The sequence below is a fragment of the Asterias amurensis genome, chromosome 9, assembly GCF_032118995.1.
Source record: "Asterias amurensis chromosome 9, ASM3211899v1".
NCBI classification, from domain to species: Eukaryota; Metazoa; Echinodermata; class Asteroidea; order Forcipulatida; family Asteriidae; genus Asterias; species Asterias amurensis.
The window spans coordinates 3,031,675-3,057,367 of NC_092656.1; the positions used below are offsets into that span (position 1 = coordinate 3,031,675).

General features: G+C 40.1%; 2 protein-coding genes across 2 annotated transcripts in view; one reads left to right on the forward strand and one right to left on the reverse strand.

Annotated features, from left to right (window-relative positions):
- Positions 1–11,777, forward strand: LOC139941380 (E3 ubiquitin-protein ligase RING2-like). The gene is made up of 9 exons (XM_071937845.1): positions 1–168; positions 1,711–1,741; positions 1,984–2,179; positions 3,588–3,711; positions 4,868–4,972; positions 6,368–6,637; positions 7,328–7,475; positions 8,453–8,526; positions 8,889–11,777. Exons 1-9 carry the CDS (start codon positions 145–147, stop codon positions 8,985–8,987), a joined length of 1,071 nt encoding a protein of 356 aa, XP_071793946.1. The 5' UTR covers positions 1–144; the 3' UTR covers positions 8,988–11,777.
- LOC139941377 (MAM and LDL-receptor class A domain-containing protein 2-like) overlaps positions 11,011–25,693 on the reverse strand; it is a 21,180-nt gene continuing 6,497 nt past the window's right edge. Inside the window, exons 6-22 of the mRNA XM_071937841.1 lie at positions 25,190–25,461; positions 24,029–24,116; positions 23,312–23,458; positions 22,142–22,410; positions 21,531–21,624; positions 20,898–21,065; positions 20,166–20,437; positions 19,203–19,293; positions 18,381–18,560; positions 17,548–17,819; positions 17,047–17,128; positions 16,363–16,533; positions 15,628–15,890; positions 14,811–15,024; positions 13,791–14,056; positions 12,689–12,776; positions 11,011–12,060 (exon numbers count right to left, since the gene is read on the reverse strand). Of these exons, the coding sequence (XP_071793942.1) occupies positions 11,780–12,060; positions 12,689–12,776; positions 13,791–14,056; positions 14,811–15,024; positions 15,628–15,890; positions 16,363–16,533; positions 17,047–17,128; positions 17,548–17,819; positions 18,381–18,560; positions 19,203–19,293; positions 20,166–20,437; positions 20,898–21,065; positions 21,531–21,624; positions 22,142–22,410; positions 23,312–23,458; positions 24,029–24,116; positions 25,190–25,461 (3,218 nt within the window). The 3' untranslated portion in view covers positions 11,011–11,779. The remainder of the gene's footprint in view (positions 12,061–12,688; positions 12,777–13,790; positions 14,057–14,810; positions 15,025–15,627; positions 15,891–16,362; positions 16,534–17,046; positions 17,129–17,547; positions 17,820–18,380; positions 18,561–19,202; positions 19,294–20,165; positions 20,438–20,897; positions 21,066–21,530; positions 21,625–22,141; positions 22,411–23,311; positions 23,459–24,028; positions 24,117–25,189; positions 25,462–25,693) is intronic.

The following is a 25,693-nucleotide window of genomic DNA, read 5'->3' on the forward strand; positions in this document are numbered from 1 at the left end:
CAGACCAAGGTTGATTGTCCAACCAACCACGAGGTGGCGCTGTTTCCGAGGACCAACCATGTTTTTTTTTGCAAAATAATTATCGTCGTGAAAAAAATAGAAACTGGACAAGAAGAAGGAAGCTCTGTGTCCGAAAATTTCAACATGGCTGTTACTCACGCAAATCAGGTATGGTTCATTTTAACAGCTTTATAAGCAAGTAGTGATCGTTAAGAATAAGTTAGTATCAAAATTAGGTGTGGTATTTTTTATTTGGAGTTCAGTTAATTTGCAAAACTAAAATTTTTAATTGGGTGAGTGATGCCGAGGAGAGCAGAAAATTGCATATTTCCCTTCTCCCAACGACAGTGGTGGGGGTAAGCTAGCTGGGAACACACTGTGGTGTGGTGGTGCGGGGAAAATTAAGTGGACGCTCCTCAGAAAATTGAGGTTTTCCAGCTCCTCCTGGCACTGAATATCATTGTTCCGTCTGAACTCGACAGCTGGCACATCCCAACGAATTATCCGACTAAAGCCCGGTTCAATCATACTTCTGTACTTACTACTTCCTGCGAATTCGAACGCGAAGCGAACTTGACGTAAATTTGACATCACAACCCTCCTTTCGCAGCGATATTCGCAAGTGAGTTGAACTCAGCTCAACTCATTACGAATTTCATCCGAATTTGTTACGTCAACATTCGTACCGCATTCGCAGGAAGTATGAACCAGCCGGGTTGATATACTTCCTGCGAATAATTCCCAGCGAATAATTCGCAGACAGCTCAACTCTTGTGACTATTCGCAGCGAAAACAGAGTTGTGACGTCAAATTCACTCCAAAATTCGCATTGCATTTGCAGGAATTATGAACCAGGCTTCAATTATATCGTATAGTTGGATGATCGTTCGGATGATCATGAAGCAACCTAAAAAATCCTGTTGGTATTTCGCCTAGTTTAGATAGGCATGGCCTTGGCTATGGCATGGCCCGGCTGGGTGGGACATGATGGATTAAGCCATGGATTACCAGTTATAACACATTTAACTAGGCATAAAAACTAATACTTATATTTACAGACCTTTCAATCTCACACTTAGTTGCGATAACAGGTACCCTCCTCCGGAAGGCTGGAAAAGGACGCAGGAAAAGGACGTGGTATAACACTCCACTTCCCTGGTTAATTTATATAGGTTTTGATGACACCAATGAACTGGTGTACAACACGTGAATATAAGTTGAAGAAGAACAATATTTATTTGTAACAACTGTTATGGTACAAATACATTATAAATCTAGCTGATAGATATGAGAGCAAGTCTGTTTGTGGAGTTATCTAGCTTGTAGAGCAGGTGGAAGGAAGGTTACGTTATCGCAACTATCTCCTGCTATGCCCAGCATGAGAAGTGCGGGTGAAGTTCTAAATCATGATAATGTTCGTTTAAGCATGGTGGAGGTGGTTCGAGATATAAGGATGAACACCATGTTCTGTTGAATCTTGCCTGTGCGCTGTGTACTGCAGCACGGACCGCAGCGATTGTTCGAATCACACCCGAGTAATTAGCCTGTGGATCTCTTTACAGAACTCAGAAAGTTAGTGAGAATACAGTGCTTTTATACACATCAGTGTAAGGGGAAATCCGAATCATATTTTTTATCCCGGATGCACAAAATAATTGTATACATGTAGTTATTAACCATCTCTTATTGTGTGATTTTATTGCATTGCAGACAAGTAACTCTCAGCCAAGCAAAACATGGGGTAAGTACAAGCCTCGTACGGTACCCCTAAAACGTATAGTCGTCTAGCCTTCACTCGGCAGGAAAAGCCTCTTCACCAATTCTCCACTTCGCTCTATCCTGCGCTCTCTGTTGCCAAAATGACAATAATTTTAAAGCAATCCATACATTGTCTTGACACTTTTAAACTCGCGTGTATCGTAAATGCTATTGTATTGTAGGAGATGCATTGACTTGACGATAATTTCTCTTCTCCATTTTCAGAGCTCAGCCTTTATGAGCTTCATCGTACGCCTCAAGAGGCAATTACAGATGACACAGAAATAGCAGTCTCCCCCCGTAGTCTTCACAGTGAGCTCATGTGCCCGATATGTCTGGACATGTTAAAGAATACGTACACGACCAAGGAATGTCTGCATCGGTTCTGTCAAGAGTGCATCATCACTGCTCTTAGAAGTGGGTAAGTAACAAAAGCTCATCTGTGTTGGCCACTTAAAAGGTATTATTTTTTTTGTTATGCAAGTCACCAGACACACAAGGCCTGATGGCCACTTCAAGGTGTGGGCTACAACTAATTTTTGCCAGGGGCGATTGCTATGTACTCCTGGGGCTGAAACAGGGTTACCCCCTTTACAGTCAATACGGATGTTGGCTTGGGTATAATCCATCAAAACCCTGGCTGGTAGAGCAGAAAGGACTACCTCCCCAACTTAACGGAGTAATCATGGGTTAAGTGTCTTGCTTAAGGACACAAGTGTCACGACCGGGACTTCGAACCCACACTCTGCTGATCAAACACAAGAGCTTGAGTCCGGTGTTCTTAACCGCTCGGCCACGACATGCCACGTTTGGTATACCTTTGAGCTTGAATCCGGTGTTCTTAACCGCTAGGCCACGACATGCCACGTTTGGTATACCTTTGAGCTTGAATCCGGTGTTCTTAACCGCTAGGCCACGACATGCCACGTTTGGTATACCTTTGAGCTTGAATCCGGTGTTCTTAACCGCTAGGCCACGACATGCCACGTTTGGTATACCTTTGAGCTTGAATCCGGTGTTCTTAACCGCTAGGCCACGACATGCCACGTTTGGTATACCTTTGAGCTTGAATCCGGTGTTCTTAACCGCTAGGCCACGACATGCCACGTTTGGTATACCTTTGAGCTTGAATCCGGTGCTCTTAACCGCTAGGCCACGACATGCCACGTTTGGTATACCTTTGAGCTTGAATCCGGTGTTCTTAACCGCTAGGCCACGACATGCCACGTTTGGTATACCTTTGAGCTTGAATCCGGTGTTCTTAACCGCTAGGCCACGACATGCCACGTTTGGTATACCTTTGAGCTTGAATCCGGTGCTCTTAACCGCTAGGTCACGACACGCCACGTTTGGTATACGTTTGGTAATCACGCTCAAAATTGATGGCAATAAAAACCTTTGGTTAGAAGCTTACAGCAGCTGCTGTCAGCAGCATTTGATAATTTGAAAGCACTTCAAAGTAATGTGGTTATGTAAAAAGATCGCAGTTGTTATGCCCCACAATTTAAATCTGAAAAGCGTTGGCGCAAAATGCTTCTCAGATTGTGTAAGAACTCAATCGAATCCAAAGGAACCCAATGGAGAGAAGACAAGGAAGGAAGTTTTACTTTTAGATATGGAAGAAAAATTCCAGAGAATTATTCCAGGGAAAACCCACGCAGTCAGGTAGGGACTTAAAACCCAATTTGTGTAATGCCCCTGGCATGATTCTGGGTCTTACACGTGGAAGGTTAGGAAATATACCACTACACCAACCTGACTATTTAAGTATTGTGCCTATTCATTATACGTTATTAAATGCTGTCATTGTTGAATAATTTGACCTACAGGAACAAAGAATGCCCAACTTGCCGGAAGAAGCTGGTGTCAAAACGATCACTTCGTCCAGACCCTAACTTTGACGCTTTAATTTCAAAGATCTACCCCAGCAGAGACGAGTATGAGGCACACCAGGTAGGAACATGGCCCATTTTTTACTATCATTAGGTGCATTCGATTAGCTTCCCCAGGTCGACCCCAGTCTGCCCCCGGTACATTCGAATAGCTTTGACGTCATTCCAGAGGCTCATCCGGGTCAGTCCCAAGTGCCCTGCTTCTGGAAAGGGTCACTTTGGGCTGGCCCGAGGTGCACGACGTCACCACGAAAGGGCGAGTGATTGTTCGATTAGCTCTTGTACGGGGCTCACACGAATGAGCACTGCGGGGTCAACACAAGGAAGCTAATTGAACGCGCCCATTGATTCCCCTAATGACTTTGGTGGTTATCACTGCATTTTTTTAGCTTAGCAGAATATTGTTATCATCATTCTCTGCTTTAATCAACTCTTTTTAAATTCATATTGATTTGTTATTGGAATATTTTTTGCTTATTGTATTGAGTGTTTTCTCTTTGTATTTTTATGTTGCTGATTTTTATATTTGTGTAAAGCGCTTTGAGATGTTGCATAAGGTGCTTTATAAATGTTCATTTATTATTATTATATGAAAATGGGCCCTGTAGGTCTGAAGATATATCCCTTGTAGAGGAGATGTTGAAGTAATGGCGGTTTTCGATATTGGAGTAAAAACCCAACTAGTGGGAAACTCACGCAATGGGATTGAAAACCCAAAATGTTTGCTAAGATTCCAGTCCGGGATTCAAAAGGTACGGAAGGAAGCTACCGAGACAACCTGCCATAGTGGGTGAAAATTCATGCCTTTTTTTTACAGCTTGCAAGAATTCAAAGACGGGCCTCAAAATAACACACAGCACCCACAGCAATTGTTGTGATGCCCTGTGCTTTCGCCGTGGTGCCTTTTGCAAGATTTCTGTACAAGTTGACATTTTCCTCATAGAGGCCCTTTTCGAAACGACTGGATTTAGCTTTTTGTTTGGCTCAGGCTAGCTTGGCTCCGCCGGTTGTTTTGACAATTGTGCGTGCTTTGGGTATAATAGCACTAAGGGGCTTCTGACGAGAGAATGGAGCCTCAAGCCGAATCCAAAGCCGAAGACGTGGTTTCGAAAAGGGCCAGAGATGCCCCTAACCAGATGAAAACCGTTCTGCACCTTCAAGAGCAAAGTTCAAGGCCTGCAAAGATGACTGACTCTTGCCAAATGTTTTCTTTTTAGGAGCGAGTGTTGGCGAAGTTGACGGGACATCACAATACCAATGCATTGAGTAATAGCATAGAGGAAGGACTGAAAATACAGGCCATGAACAGAGCACAGAGAGTGGTAAGAGAACCAATAAGCAATTTACAATTTTCAGTCAAAGAGGGGCCCCAAGGTCAAATTCAGAAGCTCAGTTTTGTGATGCACTCTTTTTCCCATAGATAGAGTCCTCATGAAGGTAGACAAAAATTTGCGAGTCTCTCACCTGATTTGGGGTTGAACAGAGACAAATTTACTGGAGCGGGATTTGAACCATCAACAAAAATTGCACTTAAATGGCATCTTCACAAATATCTGTGAAAGTGATAGATTGATTTATTGCATTGATTATGATCATTTTTATTGATTGAACATCGATTTACCCATTTGTGATCAGTTGATTGACATGATTTTCCTTTGATTTGTGATGACTTTATTGTTAATTTATATTGACTGATTGTGTTGTATGTTTGATGTAGTAATGATTCACTGATTTTATTGATTGTGATGTGCAGTTATTGTATATTTACTGATTGAACTTATTGATTGATTGATAATGTGAATTTATTGTATACTTACTGATTTTATTCATTGATTGATTTTTGATGTGCATTCATTTTATATTTACTGATTGAACTTATTGATTGATTGATAATGTGCATTTATTGTATATTTACAGATTCTATTTATTGATTGATTGGTGATGTGCTCTACTTTTGATATTTACTGATTTTACTTATTGATTGATTGATAATGTGCATTTGTTTTATATTAACTGACTGATTGACGATGTGAATTTATTGTACAATGACCAATTATTTTGATTGTATGATTGGTTGGATGTTGAACTTGATCGTATATTGACTGATTTCACTGATTTCATTGATTGCCACCTGTTACCATCAAGTACTGGAAGTATACATGCACAGTGATTTTGATTTGAACACTTTTAGTTTCACTGCTTCCTTATTGGCATGTACTCATTGTTGATTCATATTTGATGGAACATTTTTATACGATTTGGTTGATACTTATTGAATACTTATGTATAATTGATTGCATACATTAATTGATTGCATATTATTATTTATAAACAATCTAAAGACTGATATCTGTTAAAATCTGTATTAGTATTGTTGACAGATTGTTTTTTGATTGATAACAAGTTCCACTTCCACTTGCATAGAAAATTAATACTACTATAACTTTATTTTATTTTTTTATTGTGAGTATGTGTAGCTTAAAATGATAAGTATAGGCCTATGTAACTATAATAAATATTGGACCACCTAAAATATATAAGTTTATAATTCAACTAACCTACCAAAATAACTCGGTTTTTTTTCTTCTTATGTATTGGAGCTCCATTGATTATTGATTTGCAATTGATTATTGATTTGCAATTGATTATTGATTTGCAATTGATTATTGATTTGCAATTGATTATTGATTTGCAATTGATTATTGATCTTATCGTAGAGGAAACACAACCAAGTAAATGAAGACATGGAGGCCACCGATGCCATCTGTGGTGGTGGGATCGTCGACGAGGTCATCGACGGGGTCGTTGATGGGGTTGTTGACGGGGTCGCCGACCTTGAGCCAGAACCTGAACCGGAACCAGAAATTGGTGAACTTGGTGACGTTGAAACCTGTAAGAGATTACGAACGTCAGACGAGTCGAGTACTGAAGCCCTGGAACAAGTAACTGACAGTAGTAATGCCGACATGGCGGATTCTCACAATAACGTATGTAATATTATTTCTAGTGTTGAAACTTTTAAGATTAGTTGGGAAACTTACTTAAAGGGAAGGTTCGCGTTTGGTATTTTACTCAAACCAAAACTGATGATAACTGGTCTTTGACAACTACACCTTCCCTTTAAGACTAAAGAACAATATTGATGTTTATTTACTATTTCTTTTTAAATCTGTCTGAATTTCCTCTTTCTACTGTGTGAGGGTTTACCCTTGTGCACCTTAATTGGGTGGATTCGGCGCACTAACAGTACTCTGTGTTATTCTTATATATTAGCATGTATGATGAGTCAAATACGTTTTTGTCGCATTAGCGCAAAAACACTGTTTCTCAATTGTGCAAAAACCTGTCTCAAAAGAAAAATGCTCTGTGCAAAAACATTGTATCAAACATTGACTGTATCAGACTGTACTCAAGCGTAACTTAAGTGTTATTTTAGGAGATGCAAAATTTTTGTGTTTGTTCTTGTTCAAGACCACAGTGACCAAAATCTCATGCAGCCTTGTATACATGTTTTCAGGAGAGGGCATTTCCACTCAAGAAATACTAATTGACTTTGGGTCGACAAAACGAAACACAAATCAGCAAGATACATTTTACAATTTCTACTGTGCTCTTGATATCACCTATAAACCATTTTATCTATCTTTCTTTATCTACCTATCCTGTGCTTCTTCCAGGAGATAGAGCTTGTCTTCAAGCCACACCCATTACACGAACACCAAGCCTTGAGATCAGATTCCATGAGGTACTTGAAGACGTCAGCCGTTGCCACCATTGACCACCTTGGCAAATATCTCTCTATGCGTATCGCGCTGGATGCAAGAGGTAAGCCTTCTGAAAAACCTCCCTGTGCAATTCATAATCGCAATCAGAGTATATTTACACAACATGTGTATTATGAACACGGGGCATGATTTTGGGAGGACAATCCACAAGACTTTTGATTTTATTTACAAGACCAGGGCTCGTTTTCACAAACCAATAAAATCCATCGTAAGACAAATTTTCAGTATCACCATAGTGATTTGCATTGTGACATCACACTTTACTAAGCAACCACGACTGATTTGCAGTTATGACCAATTTTTGCTCTTTGTCAAATCGGCCCCAGAATCAAAATGAGAAGAGACTAGAATCATGAAATGAAAACACAGTGGCAGACTTTGGAACGCTAGGTGACAGCAGACTAAGGGCCGGTTTTTAGTCGGTCGCGAGACCATCGCGCGACGGAAACCTTGACGCGCGATCCTAAATAAACACAGTTAATAGTCATCGCTGAGGCCTACAAACTGTGTTGTTTTATGATCGCGCATCAAGATTTCAATCGCGCGACCATCCTGCAACCGACTATAACCTGGCCTTTACTGTGTATAATTCCATTGATTACATTGTTCTGAGCATGCGCACATTACAGAGAACAATGAATTTACCTGGTAAGTCTGCTACCACTAAGTGCCCAAAAGTCCCCCATTTGGGATCAGGTTGGCTCAGTGGTTTCTTTCCTTGGCTTTCACCTCCGAGGATCTCGGTTCGGAAAATCACCACAGACCGGAGCCTTGCACATGGATTGGGGTTTTCAGTCCATACCTAAATACGTGGGTTACTCCTGTGGGGTTTTCCTCTCACATCTCTCACATGTTCATGCTGTTATTGGCATGAATAGCACTGTTGTACCTCCATGGTGTAATGAAGTAAACAAATTGAAACTAGTGATACACACAACAACAGAAAACACTTACTTTTGAATTGAATATCATAATTAATTTTGACAGAAATAAAGATATTTTTTGTTATTTTTCCAGAGAGCGGACGGCGAGATCCAGAAGGCCCTATGGAGTTTGACATCAGCATTGCATCCACTCCAGGCCAATACTCGGTAAGTTAAACCAGCCTCAAATTAAACGCAGGCCACGGAGGTCACTTGATTTTAGGATTTAGTACTCTTTGCAAAATGCAAATGGTCTTGCCCTTTCAAAGGTGAAACTCCAGGCCTGAAATTGGCCTCAAAATAACCCTTGGCACACAGCAATTGCTGTGGTGCCCTATGCTTTTGCCATGGTGCCCATTGCAACGTTCCAATATATATTGACATTTGCCTCATAGAAGTGCCCCTTACATGAGGTAAATGGCTGTGCCCACGTACTCTAGAGCAAAGTTCAAGGTATGTGGTGGTTATGAAGGTTTCCTGACAATTTTTGTATATTTTCTTTCTTCATATTTTTATTTTCTCATCACCAGATTCTTTCTGGATCAATGACCTTGGAGCAAGTTCAGGATAAATACTGGCGGTTGACCCGACCCCTGGAGATGTATTACAGCGTCAAAGGAAGCCACTGAGGGGGTGATCCTGCAACATTATTATTTATGTATTCAGACTGTTCAATGTTAATGTTTGTTATACTTATTTAGTGTTGCTGATGTTGTTCCTTCAATAAGTTGTTTGTGCTTTTGCCCACCTTTCTTGAAGACCTGTAACTTCTTGCTGGGCCCAATTTCAGAAAATATTGCTTAAATATTTTTCGACTTTCAGCTCTACAAAATTTGACCCTGATCAGCAGTGGCGTAACCAGGTATATTAATTGGGGAGGGGGGTGCAAAGTCATTGTTTGGGATACATTCGTTTGTGTACAATCCTGATCTCATTTTGGGACCAGTGAGCAAAGGTTCTGATCAGGAGGAAGGCTATGGGGATCCCCTACCTCATTTGGGCCCAATTTCATAGAGCTGCTAAGCACAAATAAATATAAAACAAAAATTTGTTTAGCATGACATTTATTCCTTGATAAAAACAGGATTACCAACCAAGTTTCCATTTTTTTGCATACTGCTTTCTTGCGTATTCGGCTGTTGTTTGCTTATCCTGAAAATCACATGGAAATTTGGTTGGTAATCCTGTTTTTATCAAGGAAGAAATGTTCACGCTAAGCAAATTGTTGTGCTTAGCAGCTCTATGAAATTGGGCCCTGGAAACATCACTGCTATTCAGCTGGGCCAAATTTCATGACTCTGCTTACCTTAAGCAAGTAGTCGGCGCTTTTGGGAGAAGGAAATTACGCGCTTACATCAAGCGTATTTCACGGGTTAGAGGGGAGTTTTGCATGTGCGCATGCCTACTCAACGATATTAGGCACTCTTCACTTACACAGCTCTTGGAGAAGTTTTGCGCTTGCACAGTAAGCAGAGCATGGTGCAGAGTTTCAGCGGTAAGCAGAGACGTGAAATTAGGCTCAGGTTTCACTCTTCGAGTGTCATAGAACACTGCAAGAAATGGTGTACATAATTCTGTTTGTATTACAGACTCCATTTTATGTATTAATACATTTACCAAGTTGCATGTCCCCTCACAGTAACCTCTGAGGAATCCACTCTTTCCAGTTTCATTGATTTGGGTATTGATTGAGGGATCTCGATGAACTGTTGTCACACAGTATTTTTGACAATGTTCTTTTTGTACAGTTATTATTATCGTTGTTTATCGTTGGAATATAATTCAAGCAACAAATCATGTAATCATCATGGAATCACAAACCACTGTGATTGTAATTTTTGTTTTCTTCGATATTAAATTTGTTAAATTGACATGGTGTAATTAACAGAGTTTTACAGGTTATTTATCAATTAATGTTTCATCTTTATTCGCGTTATATTGCCACTTACAAGAACAGGTTACTGGGCAGAGTAGTTGAGTATGTTCCCAAAAGTTTCTAGGAGTCCTGGTTTTCCAGGGATTACCAAAAGGCTGAACTGCGATCTATTTAATGACACCTAAAATTGAGATCCTTGTTCCAGACCTTTGTGTCCACATTGACATCTGTGTGTCCAAATTACCAGTTGAGATAAAGGCACTGTGCACCTTTGGTAATTGTCAAAGACCAGTCTTCTCACTTGGTGTATCCCATCATAAGAATAAAATAACAAACCTGTGAACATGTGGGCTCAATTGTTCATCGAAGTTGCGAGAAAATGATGAAAGAAAAAACACCCTTGTTGGACGAATTTGTGTGCTTTCAGATAGAAATAAAAGACTTCTAGCTAGAAGTCTTTTATAATTTTTAGTGAGAAGTTACCTCAAAAACTACGTTACTTCAGAGGGAGTCGTTTCCCACAATGTTTTATACTATCAACAGCTCTCCAATGCTCATTACCAAGTCTGTTTTTAAGTTAATATTTGTTTTGAGTAATACCAAACGTGCATATTCATGGGTTAATCGCACGTATTATTTTCCCTGTGTGTAGGAGTTAATGCCTTGAGCACTATATTAACAATTTACCAACAAGACTTCTATACTCGATTGTGAATATTCAAGCACTGTCCAGACTCTTCTAAAAGTAAAACAATATCCAAACAAGGTTATACCACTTTCATTATGTATGTTGTTCTGGCCAAATGGTCACCATCTTTATTCTCTATTTCTTCAAGATTTGTTATTTTGTGCAAAGTTTACTTGTAGTGTTTGAGTGCAGAACATTAAATGTAATATAAACTTGTATCAGTTTTTCAAACTAAACTGATGACAACAAAAATAATCATATTGTTTTAAGTGCATTACTGGTTTAGTTTTTGTGAGCTTTTGCTACTAGTAAACTTTCTTCTTGCTTTGGTGATGAAAAACAGAACTCAATATCAGTTGATTGTGAAATGCTATGGGTGAAATTGCACCCCATAGTGTAACCATCTCTAAAATAGTGAGAAAAAAAGCCAGTAAATTGAAATGGATTATGCAATGAATAACATATTTAAATTACTATGTAATAAAGCAAAGTGACTTATAGAAACAGAAACAAGTTAATTATTGCATAATTTAAAGATAAATCAACATCAACATTATAACAAATATTTTCTCAATTAGTCTATTAGATTGAATATCCTATCTATTTAGAACGACTTGAAAAACGACTAGTGGGATGAAACTTGCCTATCATGCGCAAAAGTTTTATATTTTATTTTTAAGGATATGCAGTATCTTCTTCAAAAGAGACAGGATAATATTTCACCTCTGTTACCATCCACCAGCCTAGATTGGATATGAGACTCTTTGCTGATTAAAAGAAAAAAAGCAAGTTGATGCAAATAATATAAGACAATTTGCATCTCTGGATAATGGCATTTTTATTTTGACTTTGGAATTTTAAGCATTACTTTGGAGAACGGCATTAGCATAGTTTGGGTTGTCTATAGTGAGATCGTTCCCGAGCGATGGCTTCTGGCCGACACCATTGTTGTCATCGGTTTCCCTGTTGTGGTATTGGACCGACGGGATGGACTTGGTCATCACCCGGCGGCGGTAGTAGTAGACTCCGCCCGCAGCAGCCAGAGCTACGACCAGGACCAACAGAATGGCTAATATCACGGCAGTAGCGGTGGAGCCTCCGGAGGAGGCAAATCCGGACTGGGTTCCGGGCGTTGCAACTAAAGTGGTATTGGAAAGAGAATAACAACCATTAGAACAAATGAATGTGTGATGCAAACATAAAACGCTAAGCCGGGCCAAATTCCGGGCATTAGGAAACTGAAGAAGCATTATTTAAAAAATAAAACAAAAACCGAGCAAAGATATTCACTAATAGGGATAGGGCCGGCTGGACAGTTCAGTTGGTAGAGCGCAGGCACGTTAATCCGGAGGTCACCGCTCTAGTCAGTTGTCCTTTGTTTAAACACAATATATATATAAAAAATACTGGCAGAACAAGAACATGATGCACACATGAAAGATGAACATTTATATTTGACATCAGCAAACTTAATTAGATGATTGTGAAGACATTTAATTGGACATCAAATTATTTGAAACAAAGGTCACAAATGAAAACAATTTATTGATAAATCTTCCTCAAATATCGTTCTTGTACACATTGTATAACCATGGAACCCTGTTCTGTTGCTATGTTTGTTTGCTGGGTTGTTTGTTTCTTTATTTTTGTATAAAACAAAATTAAGCCCCCAAAACGTTGATCAGGTTAACATAATGTTTGATTTTGTTTTAAGTAGCCACTCGCCACTCACTGACTTATAAGAAAAATGAGACTATATTACTTACGGGCATCACATGCTTTTTCTCTAATAAGAAGATTGTCAACGGCTATGTAACCGGTGCTTTTTAAACCAACTTTTCCTGTGAAGAAAATCTGTCAAGGAAAAAAAAAGGTGCAATACTCTATTGTTCATAAACTGTTCTAAATTAAACGTTTTACCCTCTGTTGAAATTTAGTTTACCCTTGCCATAAACCCCTCCAATTTAAACGTTTTGCTTGACTAAATTATCATCGATATTCGGCTTAACTTATCATCGGTAATGTAAACGTTTTGCATTACTTACATTATAATAGTTGATGTTCGGTTTAACAGGAAGGTATAAGTTTGGCAATCACTCTTTAAAAATAATGACAATACAACTTTTGGCTAGAAGCCTTGATTTCATTTCGAATGTAATGTGGATATCTAAAAAGATAGGTCTTTATGCCCCAAAATCTGAATATCCCTAACGGGGATTATCCGCTCCAGATTTTCGGCGATGTCTCAAAAACGCGATCAATGGGAGACTTTTGGTGCGCTTTGTGGCAGCAGACTTACCAGGTAAAATCCATTGTTCTCGGTAATGTGCGCATGCTCAGAACTACGTAAACAATGGACATAGACCTTTTCGCAAATACTGGGGCGCGCGCGTAAAGCTTGGAATTAGATGCATTGTGGTCTAGCTGGTAGCAAAATTTGATTCATATATATCCCACAATGCACCTCATTCAACAGTCTGCGCTTGCGCATTGGTATTTGCGATAAGGTCTATTTACCTGTTAAGTCTGCTGCCACCTAGCGTTCCAAAGTCTCCCATTGAAAAGAAATGCCTACACATTTACTTTAATTGTATACAATCATCTGCATTTGTATAGGATTAAAACAATCGAACGGCTAAAGAAGGAAAAAAATGCTGTTAAAAACAAAAAAAAATCCGTGAAATTTACGGCACTTTACCTGGGACCCTAGCTGCCAGGTAAAGTATCGTAAATTTCACGGTGGGAGTTTTGCAAATTGTGCATTGAAGGGGTAGTTTGTAAAACTTCCACCGTGAAATTACGACACTTTACCTGGCAGCCATAGGGTTATTGTATGGATATTGTTAAAAGTGTTTGTCATAACCTTACCATAAACTCCTCTCCAACTTCAGCCCTTGTGACCGTTTTCCTCTCGTGAGTCCACGATTTTCTCCCGTCCCTAATGATCAGATCGTGGGGCAGTCCGTTCTTCTGGACCACAGTGACCATCAGCTTTCCCGTATCATCATTGAGCAGTGCGTAATCGAAGTCAATACAGTGTTCCGTGGCGTGTCCCGCCATTAAAGGACTGAGAATTGATGCAGTTGAACCTGGTGTTGATGATTGTCCATCGATGTACATGAAAGAGCCGTCGCCTATTTTATACAAATTTGTACAAGTTTGTAAAAAAAATTAGGATCGGTAAAAAAAAAAAACCATTGGATGAAGACGAACAGAGTATTGTTCGAAAGACCTATTGTATTCACTCGCTACAGGCTTTTTATATACACTGTAGATATCACCGAACATTTGGAGCGGCAATCTCCGCCACGCAGGACGACATCCGTTGTTTCTCAGAGTGAAATTTGTGTGAATTCCTTTCTTTTTAAATAAATAGTTTCTCAAAAAGTGTTATCTACACTACAACATCTGCGATGCTTCTGAAGTTTTTATGGTCCTTGATTTTGGGAGTAATAATTACCAAAGGTATACACTGCCTTTATAGGGCATAAGAAATCAGGTGGAAAAGAGCGTAATATGTTAGAACTGCCATGGAAGTTTTAGAATAAAGCAAGTAAACCGACAACTGTTCTTTAGCCATGGGGCCAATTTCATAGAGCTGCTAATTTGCTTAAGCACGAAAATAGCTCGCTTATTTTACACATGTTACTGGCCAAAATTGCTTATGACTAGTATTTAGCTGTTGTTTACTTAGCATAACAATTGAGTGGAGTCTTGGCCGGTAATCTGATTTTACTAAGCAATGAATTTTTTGCTTAAGCAAAATTTTGTGCTTAAGCAGCTTTATGAAACTGGGCCCTGGTTTGAAAAAGATCAAGTTTGGATGTTTCGCTCCAAAGCTTGAATTTTTGTTTTTATCAAGGGTGAGCATTGTAGTTTTAAACCAACCTTTTTCTGGGAATGTGTTGAGCGTTCTGGAGTCGTACCACGTCCATTGTGTCATGTTCTGCGAAAACTGCTGGAACCCGTTCAATTCCCCGGGCATCTCGAAGTCAACCTCGGCTCTTTTTGAGAACCCCGGGCAGGGTTCACGTCTGACGCTGATGTCGTCTATGGCCATATCACCAGTTGCGCTGTAACCGACCACGCCTTCAAATACGATCTGTTCACGAGGTAAAACAAATAGATTGGCCGGTAATTTGCTGCAACAATTCTTGTCAGTCGGCGTCGGCGAATTATATTCATTCCTAAAACCGAAAAGCTTCAGAGGATCCGCCCCTCAACCCCGCCCCGAGATTTCTCCCCTGTACCCCACCAGGTCCTTAGGTGGGCTCCTGGACTCCTCGCTGTAATGCCAAGACTTAACACTTTCTTGCCCCTTTACAATACCCTGGCGCCACCCTTGTTAAGCTACATGATGTGTGCACTTTTAAAAACTTAACTATAATTGTTTTCAAATTCTGACCCAAGTCTGCTCAGTGAACCTCAACCAAAACCACACTCCTCTCCCTTGAAACTTCTTGGCCGCCAATCTGCAAGAGCTCAATTGGTAATCCCTTTGCATAATCACTGATCCCTCGTCGTGGATTGCAACCCCTTCCCACCCCTCTTCTCAAAGCAGCGGCACTGGAAAGACGGGCCGTGGTTGGTCCCACCGTGGGAGCGGTACCAGTGATTCAAGCGGGGTGCAATTTGAGGAGGAGACCAAGGGCCAAAATATACATCTCAACTAGAGAGAGACCCCTTTCCCAAACTCTTTACCCACCTGGAATCGGTCTCCCAACGGGGTCAGATCGACAGCAGCCGGTTGCCACCTATCACCGGAGTCTCCACTCAGCGATGAGAGCTCTACCAACCGTAACTTATTCTGCCAGTACACTTTGATCTTGCCTACATTCCTGCCGAACATGTGGTAGTAGAATACCATGCACATTGGGTTGCCTGGTGTGTTGAATAACTCCGGGCTGACGATGCGAGCTACGTCGTCTGGTCTCTGCGGCAGGGATGACTCGATGTACATGTAACTACCTATAAACAGCGATCAGAATAAGTTGTTTTTCTTACAGATTCAAACAATATAAAATGATATAAACTTCTAAAAGAGAGAAACTGATAAAGATGAGTAGGACGTTCAAATTTGGTCGAGAGAATTCCCAAATAGTTACTACACTGAAAAGTGATTCTACATTTATATTAGTAAGGTTATCTCATCATTTAGTTTTCTTTTCTTAACAGTTTTTTTTATTCTTCTTTCTTATATTAGCGTTACCATTTAAAATAATAAATATTTTAAATCTCCTCTTATTTGATTTTGTTTCCTTTCTTTCTTCACTTCAAATTATAAACAGTAGTATCTCAACCATTGTGCATAAATCACTATAACAGCAACATGGTGTGAATTGTTTTTCTGATCTGCTTTCAAGTGGGGACTTTTTTTTTGGGGGGGGGGGAATTGATTGTCCTTCTGTCTTTAGAAAGATGGCGCTACACATTTATTTACCGTCTTTGGTTCCAGTGGTGTGGTCTACACTCGGCCCAGTTCCTGGCGTTGCTGTTTGGCCGCTATTCGACCGCCAGCTGAAATCGTAGAACTTGACATTCTCGTATCCGCAAGCAACCATACCATTCTCAAAATCACATCGGCCGTCTAATGGACTCGGAGTAGCAGTCGCTGTAAAGGAGGGGGGGGGGAGTATTTATATATTATATTATATATATTTGTGTTTTTATTAATTATTTATTTATTTTATTTTATTGTCATTAGCCATCAGCAGTAAACCATAACACAATGAGATTAAAACAATACTAAGCATATAATGTGTTTTTAAATTGCATAAAAATATTCTCTTAAATTTCAGTAACATATTGCACATTTTGAAGATTTCTTCTGATTCATAATTAGTGGATTACTTATAATTCGTTTCATTCTTTAACGCCTATGTAAATTAAATTGTATTTTTGTTTTGTGACAGATAATTTGTTTATTTTCTAAGGGAGGGTTGGGAGTCAATTGTGCCCTATTATCGAAATACAAAGTAAAAGATTGTCAGTCATCGACAAAAATAATAATGATAGATTGCAATTTCTAGTATAAATGCGGAGAGAAACTCGCGAGCCCAGTGTTCTGTGAAAGCAAGGTTTGCACGTTGTCAAATCTCCTCTGCCAATTTAGCCCGAAACTTACGCTTCTGACAAACGCCGCTTGTGTATTTGATGTCATCAATACCAATGTCGCTGAAATATCCAAACATTACCTCGAAAACAACCTGTAACAAAACACAACCAAATCAACAACAAAAGTTGCGACAATGAGTAATTTGTTTCTAATGCAATTATTATATAACGTTGTTTTAAACTATTGGATACTTGCCCTTTGATAATAATTATCACCCGTTGCATGTTTTTAAAACGTTTTTTTTTTTTCTAAGACATAAAACAGACGTTGGTCAAATAGTCGGCCCTTTTCGAAACCATGGCTTGTAATTTGTGCATTGCCCTTGGCAACCTTTTTGTTTGAAGCAGCACCATGTTTCAAAATCCGCGCAGAGAAAAACATTTCAAAATAAGATATAAATAAATGTATTCTTTTGACCAGAATCAGGCCATGTAATATTAACCGAAACGGCAAATGAATTTCCCGTTTTGTGATTAAAGGGAATTTGAATCCCTGAATCTTTAATTATACCTGGAAGTTTCTGTCCATTGGGGGAATCGTAACCTGTGCCATTTTCCACTCAGCTCCCTGATCACCGTACAATGAAAACTGTGGATCGATTGACAAACTCTCTCCCCACGGAGCGAAGTAGATGACCAAGAAATCCGCATTGTACCCGGTCATGTAATAGTAGAACTCAAGACATCTGGGTTGGGTGGAGCTCTGGAGTAGGGGTGAGTAGAGGTCGGCCCTGTCATCATTTCGTAGGTAGTAGGAGCGGCTATCCACGTAAAGGTAATGGCCTGAATGGAATACAAAATCATGTCGGGAAATGCCATTTTTTTTAAGGGATAGTATACGTTTGGTAAGTGTTTCAAAAGGTGGTAGCGTCTTTGAGATATTGCCGAAAATCTGGAGTGGTTATGTCCACACAGGAAAAATACTCTGCAATTGGAATTAACTACTGAACAGCGTTACATAGACGTAACTTAGACGTAATTTTGACAAAACATAGGCGTAACATAGACGTAATTGGGTTCTTCTTGTCACTATTCAGTTGTTATGTCAAAATTATAATATCGAGTATTTCAACCAAAACTCATTTATACCAAGGGTCCAAACCTCAAATGGCCAACTCGTGACATCATTCCGGTCAACTTGTCCACCTTGTAATGTATATGTTCGTCCATGTGTTTTGGTTTGCCTGGGCATGCCTACCACAAGCTTTGGCTTTTCTGGTTTTGCCCTCATTTCCAATTCTCCTCAATACGGTTCTTTGTTGTTGTTATTTTGATTCTCTGTTGGAATGGAAATAAATGTCTTGAAATGACTTGAACTATAACCTCATGATGAGGCAGTTTTACCTTCCGCTGTACCCAGTGTATGATCAGTAGGTATGGGTGACCCAACACCGTATGACCAATCCATCTCGTCATAGATAGACTGACTGTACCCGCAGAGACCATCACTTGCGTCTTCGAAATCACAATCTGCTGTGGAAACTGGAGTTGGTGTTGTCGTTGGAATTGGAGCGTCCGTTGTAACTGTCAATGAAGGAAATACATACATAATGGCAACGGCAAAAGCTTCGTCACGTTACGTCCCAGCGCTTTATAACAAGAAATTTTGAGCTTACAGTTCTTGAGCCGACTTGTTTTTTGACATTCTTTACAAGCTTTTGATCACTTCAGACAGAGGTTAAGATCTAGCAAAGCACTACTTCGAGCTCTAGACGTAAATTCTCTTCATGCAGCATATTTCACAACGAAGATCGTACAGTGTGCGCCCGAGATATCCTGCGCAAATTTTAAAATCAAGCAAGGAAAACAAAGTTGGTACGTGAAGAAATGGCACACCGCGCGAACTTTAAAAATGCCATGCGTCCAACATGGCGTTTTGTGGAGATCATTCTGATCGTAATCTTCAACAATCGCCCTGTTACCCACGGGGGTCGGAAAAAACAGTCGTTTTCCGGGCATGCTTTTATTTACACCGTACGGTCTATTGGTTCTTGCAAAATTAAGGAATTCTTTGGAGGATTGCGGGTCTGTATCGAAAGGGAAAGTGTGTTTGGCTATTGGAATTTCAGACACACATCACCACAATAATGTATCGGCTATGCGGGACGCAGCAGTTGTCATTGTTTACTTCATACCTTTATCACAAGTGTTGATTTTTATACTCACATGGAGGGCAGCTCTTTCCTTCGTAAAACATGACGTCATCAATTGCTACATTGTCTCTGTAGGACTGGCCTCTTGTCCCTTCGAAGATGAACTGACAAAATAAAAAAGAGGAATTTTAAGAATTACACTTATTCTTGGGTGACAGTAAATCGTACAAAAACTAAATGCGTAAAAAGCAATATTCATGGTAATGGGAGACTTTTGAACTCTAGCAGCAAACTTAATTGACATGGTAAGTATGCTGCCACCAGGCGTCTCAAAAGTCACCCATTCCTTTAGGAAGGCACTAAATACTAAACTCCACAGCTGCGGTTCGGCCCATCGGAGAATACCAGAGCGAGAATGACCTTATGACGTCATTTTGCATATGCTTGCATCTTTTAGACATGAAAATATTAACAACCAGGTCCTAGTGGTTAGTCCACTCTTATGTAACAACTCCCCAAACCTGCTGCTACAAATGTACTTGAATAAAGAGGTCTGAAGCAGTGCTTGCATCCTTTAAACATGAAAATAATATAAACAACCAGGTCCCAGTGGTTAGTCCACTCTTATGTAACAACTCCCCAAACCTGCGGCTACAAATGTACCTGAATAAAGAGGTCTGAAGCAGTGCTTGCATCTTTTAAACATGAAAATATAAACAACCAGGTCCCAGTGGTTAGTCCACTCTTATGTAACAACTCCCCCAACCTGCTGCTACAAATGTACTTGAATAAAGAGGTCTGAAGCAGTACTTGCATCTTTTAGACATTAAATCATTAACAACCAGGTCCTAGTGGTTAGTCCACTCTTATGTAACAACTCCCCAAACCTGCTGCGTGGGGGATCGTCGCGAACCGTGCCGGAATGTTCCGAGAGCACACGAAAAGTTCCGAACCGCTGTAGAGGTTAGATTTTAGTGCCTTCCATTACTTTAAGCGTAAAAGTATATAATTTTTCTCCATAAGTATAGTCTGGTACCTTAAACGCATAATCCGTTACTGGTAAATCGACGGTTGCCCTGTGCCACACATCTCGCTGGTTTCCGCTCTTGGTCCACACGGGATTGCTTGACAAATCGGCATCGCTGGTCTTCTGCATGTATACACTCAGCGATTCGATGTCACGACCATACATGTGATACCAGAATTCTAGACACGACGCTCTGGGTTGAGCCTTAGCTTCAGGGGACCATAAGCGGGCCTTGCCACCAGGGGACGACACGTAGTCCTCCATGATGTACATGTAGAATCCTGAAAGAAAATGGCGCCGTCTATGACTAAAACTACCATGCCTTTAACAGAGAAACTTGGTTAAGTTGTCATTTTAGCCGTCGAGAAAGACTTTGCTAGTGTCCAAACGTCAGGCCATTGCATTGGTTCTTGGTAAGCAGTTTGCAACAGCTATTTCTATTTTCTCAACAAAGAAGCTTCTCAGTTTACCAGCTGTTGAAACAGAACTGTTGTGAGAAAAAAAAAAATTATCTACACTTTTCAAGCCAAATAAACCGTACAGCATGAAGCCAGGTTTGCTTTCAAGCTGCGAGCAGATTTGCTTACTCTTGTTTTTTCATGTGACGTGAACCCGAGTCAGACTCGAGTCACTGGGTTTTTTTTTTTTTTTTTTTTTACTTGTAACTTTCATCTTCGATTTATGACTTGGCTTGACCCTTGCCCAAAAATTACTCGCTGCAAACTCTGCGAGATACCTTACCGAGTTGGCTGCCTGTTGTGTGATCCTCAGACGGTCCGGTATTGGCCAATTGTTGGCTCGCGCCATTCTGCCACACCCAATCAAAATCGTCGGTGCTGTCTTGTTGCCAGTAACAGATTTCAATCTCTTCAAAGTCACACGAGATGCTAGAGAAATTCTTTAATCCAGCTGTGGAAGATAAACCCGGGTTGATTTGAAACACCAGGGGTCGATTTCACAAAGAACTTAGGACTGAGTCCTATAGGAGATACTAAAAAACTTAAGGCTAGTCCTAAGTTAGGAGTAACTCGTCCTAACTCGAGATAAGACTAGTCTGAAGTCTTTCTGAAAGTCCAGCCCTGGGTCACGCCATAATCAGACTATTATTGAAAATAGCAAAATAGTAAGTACTAACGGACATAGCGCATTGTCACTACTGCCGTTTTTTCATTTCAATAAGCTCCCTTGTGAAAATGCAGTCTGTGCTGCCAAGTATTATGTAGTTCACCAAAATCAATCACAAGAGTCACCTCTGCCCTTGATGTAGTTGTACTTAAGGGCGAAGAGAAGAAATAAATGTATAGAGTTTTAGTGTCTTGCTCATCAAGGATCAAGGTTTCATGTTCGGGACAGTATCTCCATCTCTTAGCTTACCTTCCCCTGGACACCCTTCTGTACAGCTTAACCACAGGTCATCTATTGCAATATCACCCTCATAACTCGTACCTCGGAAGGCTTCAAATATAATCTGTAAATCACGTCAAATAAATCTAAAATTAACAAGTAGTAACAATTTATAACTTCAATTAGGTACCATGTGATGTCAGCAGTGTTGTTGAATATAGTGGTCCGTTTTTTTTTTGTTTTTTTGGGGGGGGGGTTGGTTGGGGGTTGGTGTTGCTGGTGTTTGGTATTTGTTGTTGTTATTGGATCTTTTGCTGTAGTTGCTGTGGTTTGTTGTTGTTGCTTTGTTGTTTTTTAGTGTAAACAGTTGTTGCTGTTTCTGTTGCTCTCGCTACAGTTGCTGCTGCTGCTGCTGTTGTTGTTTTTGTTGTTGTTGTTGTTGTTGTTGTTGTTGTTGTTGCTAGTGCTGATGCCGTTTCTTTTCTTTTTTCATTGTTGTTGATGTCAACGTCGTTGTCGTTGTCGTTGTCGTTGTTGTTGTTGTCATTGTCGTCGTTGCTGTCGTTGTCATTGTCACTGTCGCTGTCATTGTCGTGTTATTGTAGTTGTTTGTCATTGTTTGCTCACTAAAAAACACCTACCACAAAATCTACAACACTAGACACATGTACTTCAGCCGCCCTCCACTTATCCCCGCGGTTGCCGGCAAGGCTCCAGATGAGTTGACGCTGGGTCACAGTTGTCGTGTTTGCAATCAGGACGTTGAGGGCGTCAATGTGATCACCGTACATATGATACCAGAAGATCAGGCAATGGGCGTGGCCATGAGTCTCTGTGAAGGGAGGGGAGATAAGACGCGCCACGTGACCCACACCAGTAGGGGAAGATGCCTCGATGTACATATAGAAACCTAAAGGATAAACATAATTTGTAGTGTATTAAGAAGGCAGTAGTTATTTTGGGAACGCCAGGTGGCACTTTTTTCTTTCTGCATTTACCTCAAACTGTAGGCCTAATGACTGATTTGTGCTGTGACACTTTGAGTCTGACCCAAGTGATAACCCGTCCCCGTATGGCTATGGGTATACACGTCACTCCGCGATCAAAGACTTTAAAATAAGTTTAAAGACTCTGGACACTATTGTTAATTGTCAAAGACCAGTCTTTCTACTTGGGTGTATTCTCAACATATGCATAGAATAACAAACCTGTGCAAATTTGAGGTCATTTGGTCGTCGAAATAGTGAGATAATAATGAAAGAAATTAAATTACCCTTGTCACACGGAGTTGTGTGCTTTCAGATGTTTGATTTCGAGACCTCAAATTCAATATCTGAGGTCTCGAAATCAAATTCGTGGAAAATTACTTCTTTCTCGAAAATTACGTTACTTCAGAGGGAGCCGTTTCTTACAATGTTTTATACTATCAACCTCTACCCATTACTCGTTACCAAGTAAGGTTTTATGATAATAATTCTTTTGAGTAATTACCAATAGTGTCCACTGCGAAACAAATACATGTTGGTCTTACCCTAGTCTTGGTTCCAAGACCATTGGTGTTGCGCGGTCACTATGCACGGAAAAAACTGTACACGCTTGTAATTAACGAACGCTAGCGGGCGCTCTGTTTCTCTGATTTAGATCTCACTTGGTGAGCACAGACATGGTGAGATCCGGAAATCAGAGAAACAGAGCGCCCGCTAGCGTTCGTTCATTACAAGCGTGTACAGTTTTTGCTGTGTGCATAATCGGAACGTTGGTTGTGTGTGACAGCGCAACACCAATGGTCTTGGAACCAAGACTAGTCTTACCCGTGCTGTTTCCATATGTGTGATCGTTAGATGGCCCTGTTCCGAAGCTTCCTGTACCCCCATTGCCAAGGATCCAATCCATGTCATCCGTACGGTCCTGGGTAAAGTGACAGATGTCCAGGTACTCAAAGTCACATTTTAGTTCCTCTGTCATAGGAACAAAATATTTCAAAAAAGGTTACTCAGTCAACAATCAAAATTAGAAGTCAGAATTGACCCGGACTCCGGCTCCGTCGATTTCACAAAACTCATCCTAACTATAAGGATTATTACTTATGACAAGTTTAAAGTTCTGTTACCGTATAACAAGCCTGTGAAAATTTGTGCTCAATTGGTCGTTGAAGTTGCGAGATAATAATGAAAGAAAAAACACCCTAGTTTCACGAAGTCGTGTGCATGCAGATTTTGAGACCTCAAAATAATTATAAATCTGAGGTCTCGAAATCAAATTCGTGGAAAATCACTTCTTTATCGAAAACTACGTTACTTCAGAGGGAGCCGTTTCTCACAATGTTTTATACTATCAACAGCTCTCCACTACAGTAAGTTTTTATGCGAATAACTATTTTGAGTAATTACCAATCAGTGTACACTGCCTCTAACTTAAACTGAAGACACTTTACAAAGAGACACACGGTTACACCAAATAACATAAAATACCATAAAACAATAAAACTGACAATGTGAGTGTAATAAATATTAGTCCTTGGTACCGACCTGCAGGGCAGCGGCCCTCCATCAGCTTCAGATCATCCACTGCGATGCTTCCTCGGTAACCCCTCTTTCGACTCGCCTCGAAGGCAACCTGTGAAAGAGACAGCCAGCCAAAATTTACAACTCAAAATAAAACAAACTCGGGCATTCTTGGAAAATTGGAGGAAAGCATGACCAGAATTTATGAGCTTAGGTTTACTTCTGTGCCCCTAAAGACATACACCATTATGTTCGATAACACATCATTTATTATACCAACCGTCAACACGTTAAACAAAACCTTTTGGGTTTTTAATATTATAGGTTTTTAGGGTTTTAGTGCGATAGCTGAAATTTCAGACAAATTTGCTATACACATTGTAATGGCAAACAAAGTGATTTAGGAAAACATGGTCATTGTGTAACGTGAAAGGGAAAACTAATTTAAATCACGGTTATTTACGTCGTAGACATAGTAACATAGGTACATATTGTAAATAATCAAAATGATTTAAAGGCAGTGGACACTATTGGTAATTACTCAAAATAATTATCAGCACAAAACCTTACTTGGTGACAAGTAATGGGGAGAGGTTGATGGTATAAAACATTGTGAGAAACGGCTCCCTCTGAAGTGCCATAGTTTTAGAGAAAGACGTAATATTCCACGAATTTGATTTCGAGACCTCAGATTTAAAACTTGAGGTCTCGAAATCAACCATCTAAACGCACACAACTTGGTGTGACAACGGTGTTTTTTTCTTTCATTATTATCTCGCAAGTTCGGTGACCGATTTAGCTCAAATTTTCACAGGTTTGTTATTTTATGCATATGTTGAGATACACCAACTGTGAAGGCTAGTCTTTGACAGTTACCAATAGTGTCCACTGCCTTTAAGAAACTTGTTAGTTTATGGTGATTTACGTTGTAGACCGGGTAAAAGGTCAGTAAAACAAAAATCACCTCCTATTTTGGCAATCAACCGTAAAAATCACCTGCTATGAAATGGACTTGAATGTGTAATACAAGGTTGTAGAGTTCTGCGACCGTAGCCGTGATTTACCAAGTTGTCCTTTTACAACAAATGCAATTTGTAAAACTTCACAACTAGTGCTAAAAATTTAAGTACGGGACCCCTGCTAAATTACTGTCGTGTGAAAAGGGCTTTAGTGTAAACTATTTACCCGATAATTGGCGAACGTTGCGTAGATATCAACCAATCCTCTGTTCCAATATCCGTCCTGGGCACCAGTCTTATTCCACGGCATACTGATGGGCGGCGGGTACCCGTCCCTCATAGCGAACACATCCAGGGTGCCAACATTAACCCCCTGCATGTAATAATAGAACTCCATACACCACGGTTTGAAGATTGCTTGTAGGAGCGGGGTCTGGACTATACCGAACACCTCGGCTTCGGTCTGGGTGTCGTCTTGGGGTACGTACAAGTACACACCTTCCGTCGAAAACAAAAACCATGACAGCAAAGTAAAGTAAATCTGTTGCCATTGAGTAATGTGGGGCAAGGTGATTTTAGAAGTATTCTTTGACGAGTCTTGCTTTTGGGAAGTGTTTACAATTATTTTAAAACATAATAGACTTCCATAAAAACAAGACTCGCCAAATATTATATAAAAAACCCAAGATTTGTCAAAAATAATTATTGCAAAAAACAAGATTCGTCAAAC

Coding starts and splice junctions, on each gene's coding strand:
- LOC139941380 (XM_071937845.1), top strand. CDS start 145: ATGGCTGTTACTCACGCAAATCAG. Junction 4,973..6,367: donor TGAACAGAGCACAGAGAGTG/GTAAGAGAACCA, acceptor ATCTTATCGTAG/AGGAAACACAACCAAGTAAA. Junction 8,527..8,888: donor CCACTCCAGGCCAATACTCG/GTAAGTTAAACC, acceptor TCTCATCACCAG/ATTCTTTCTGGATCAATGAC.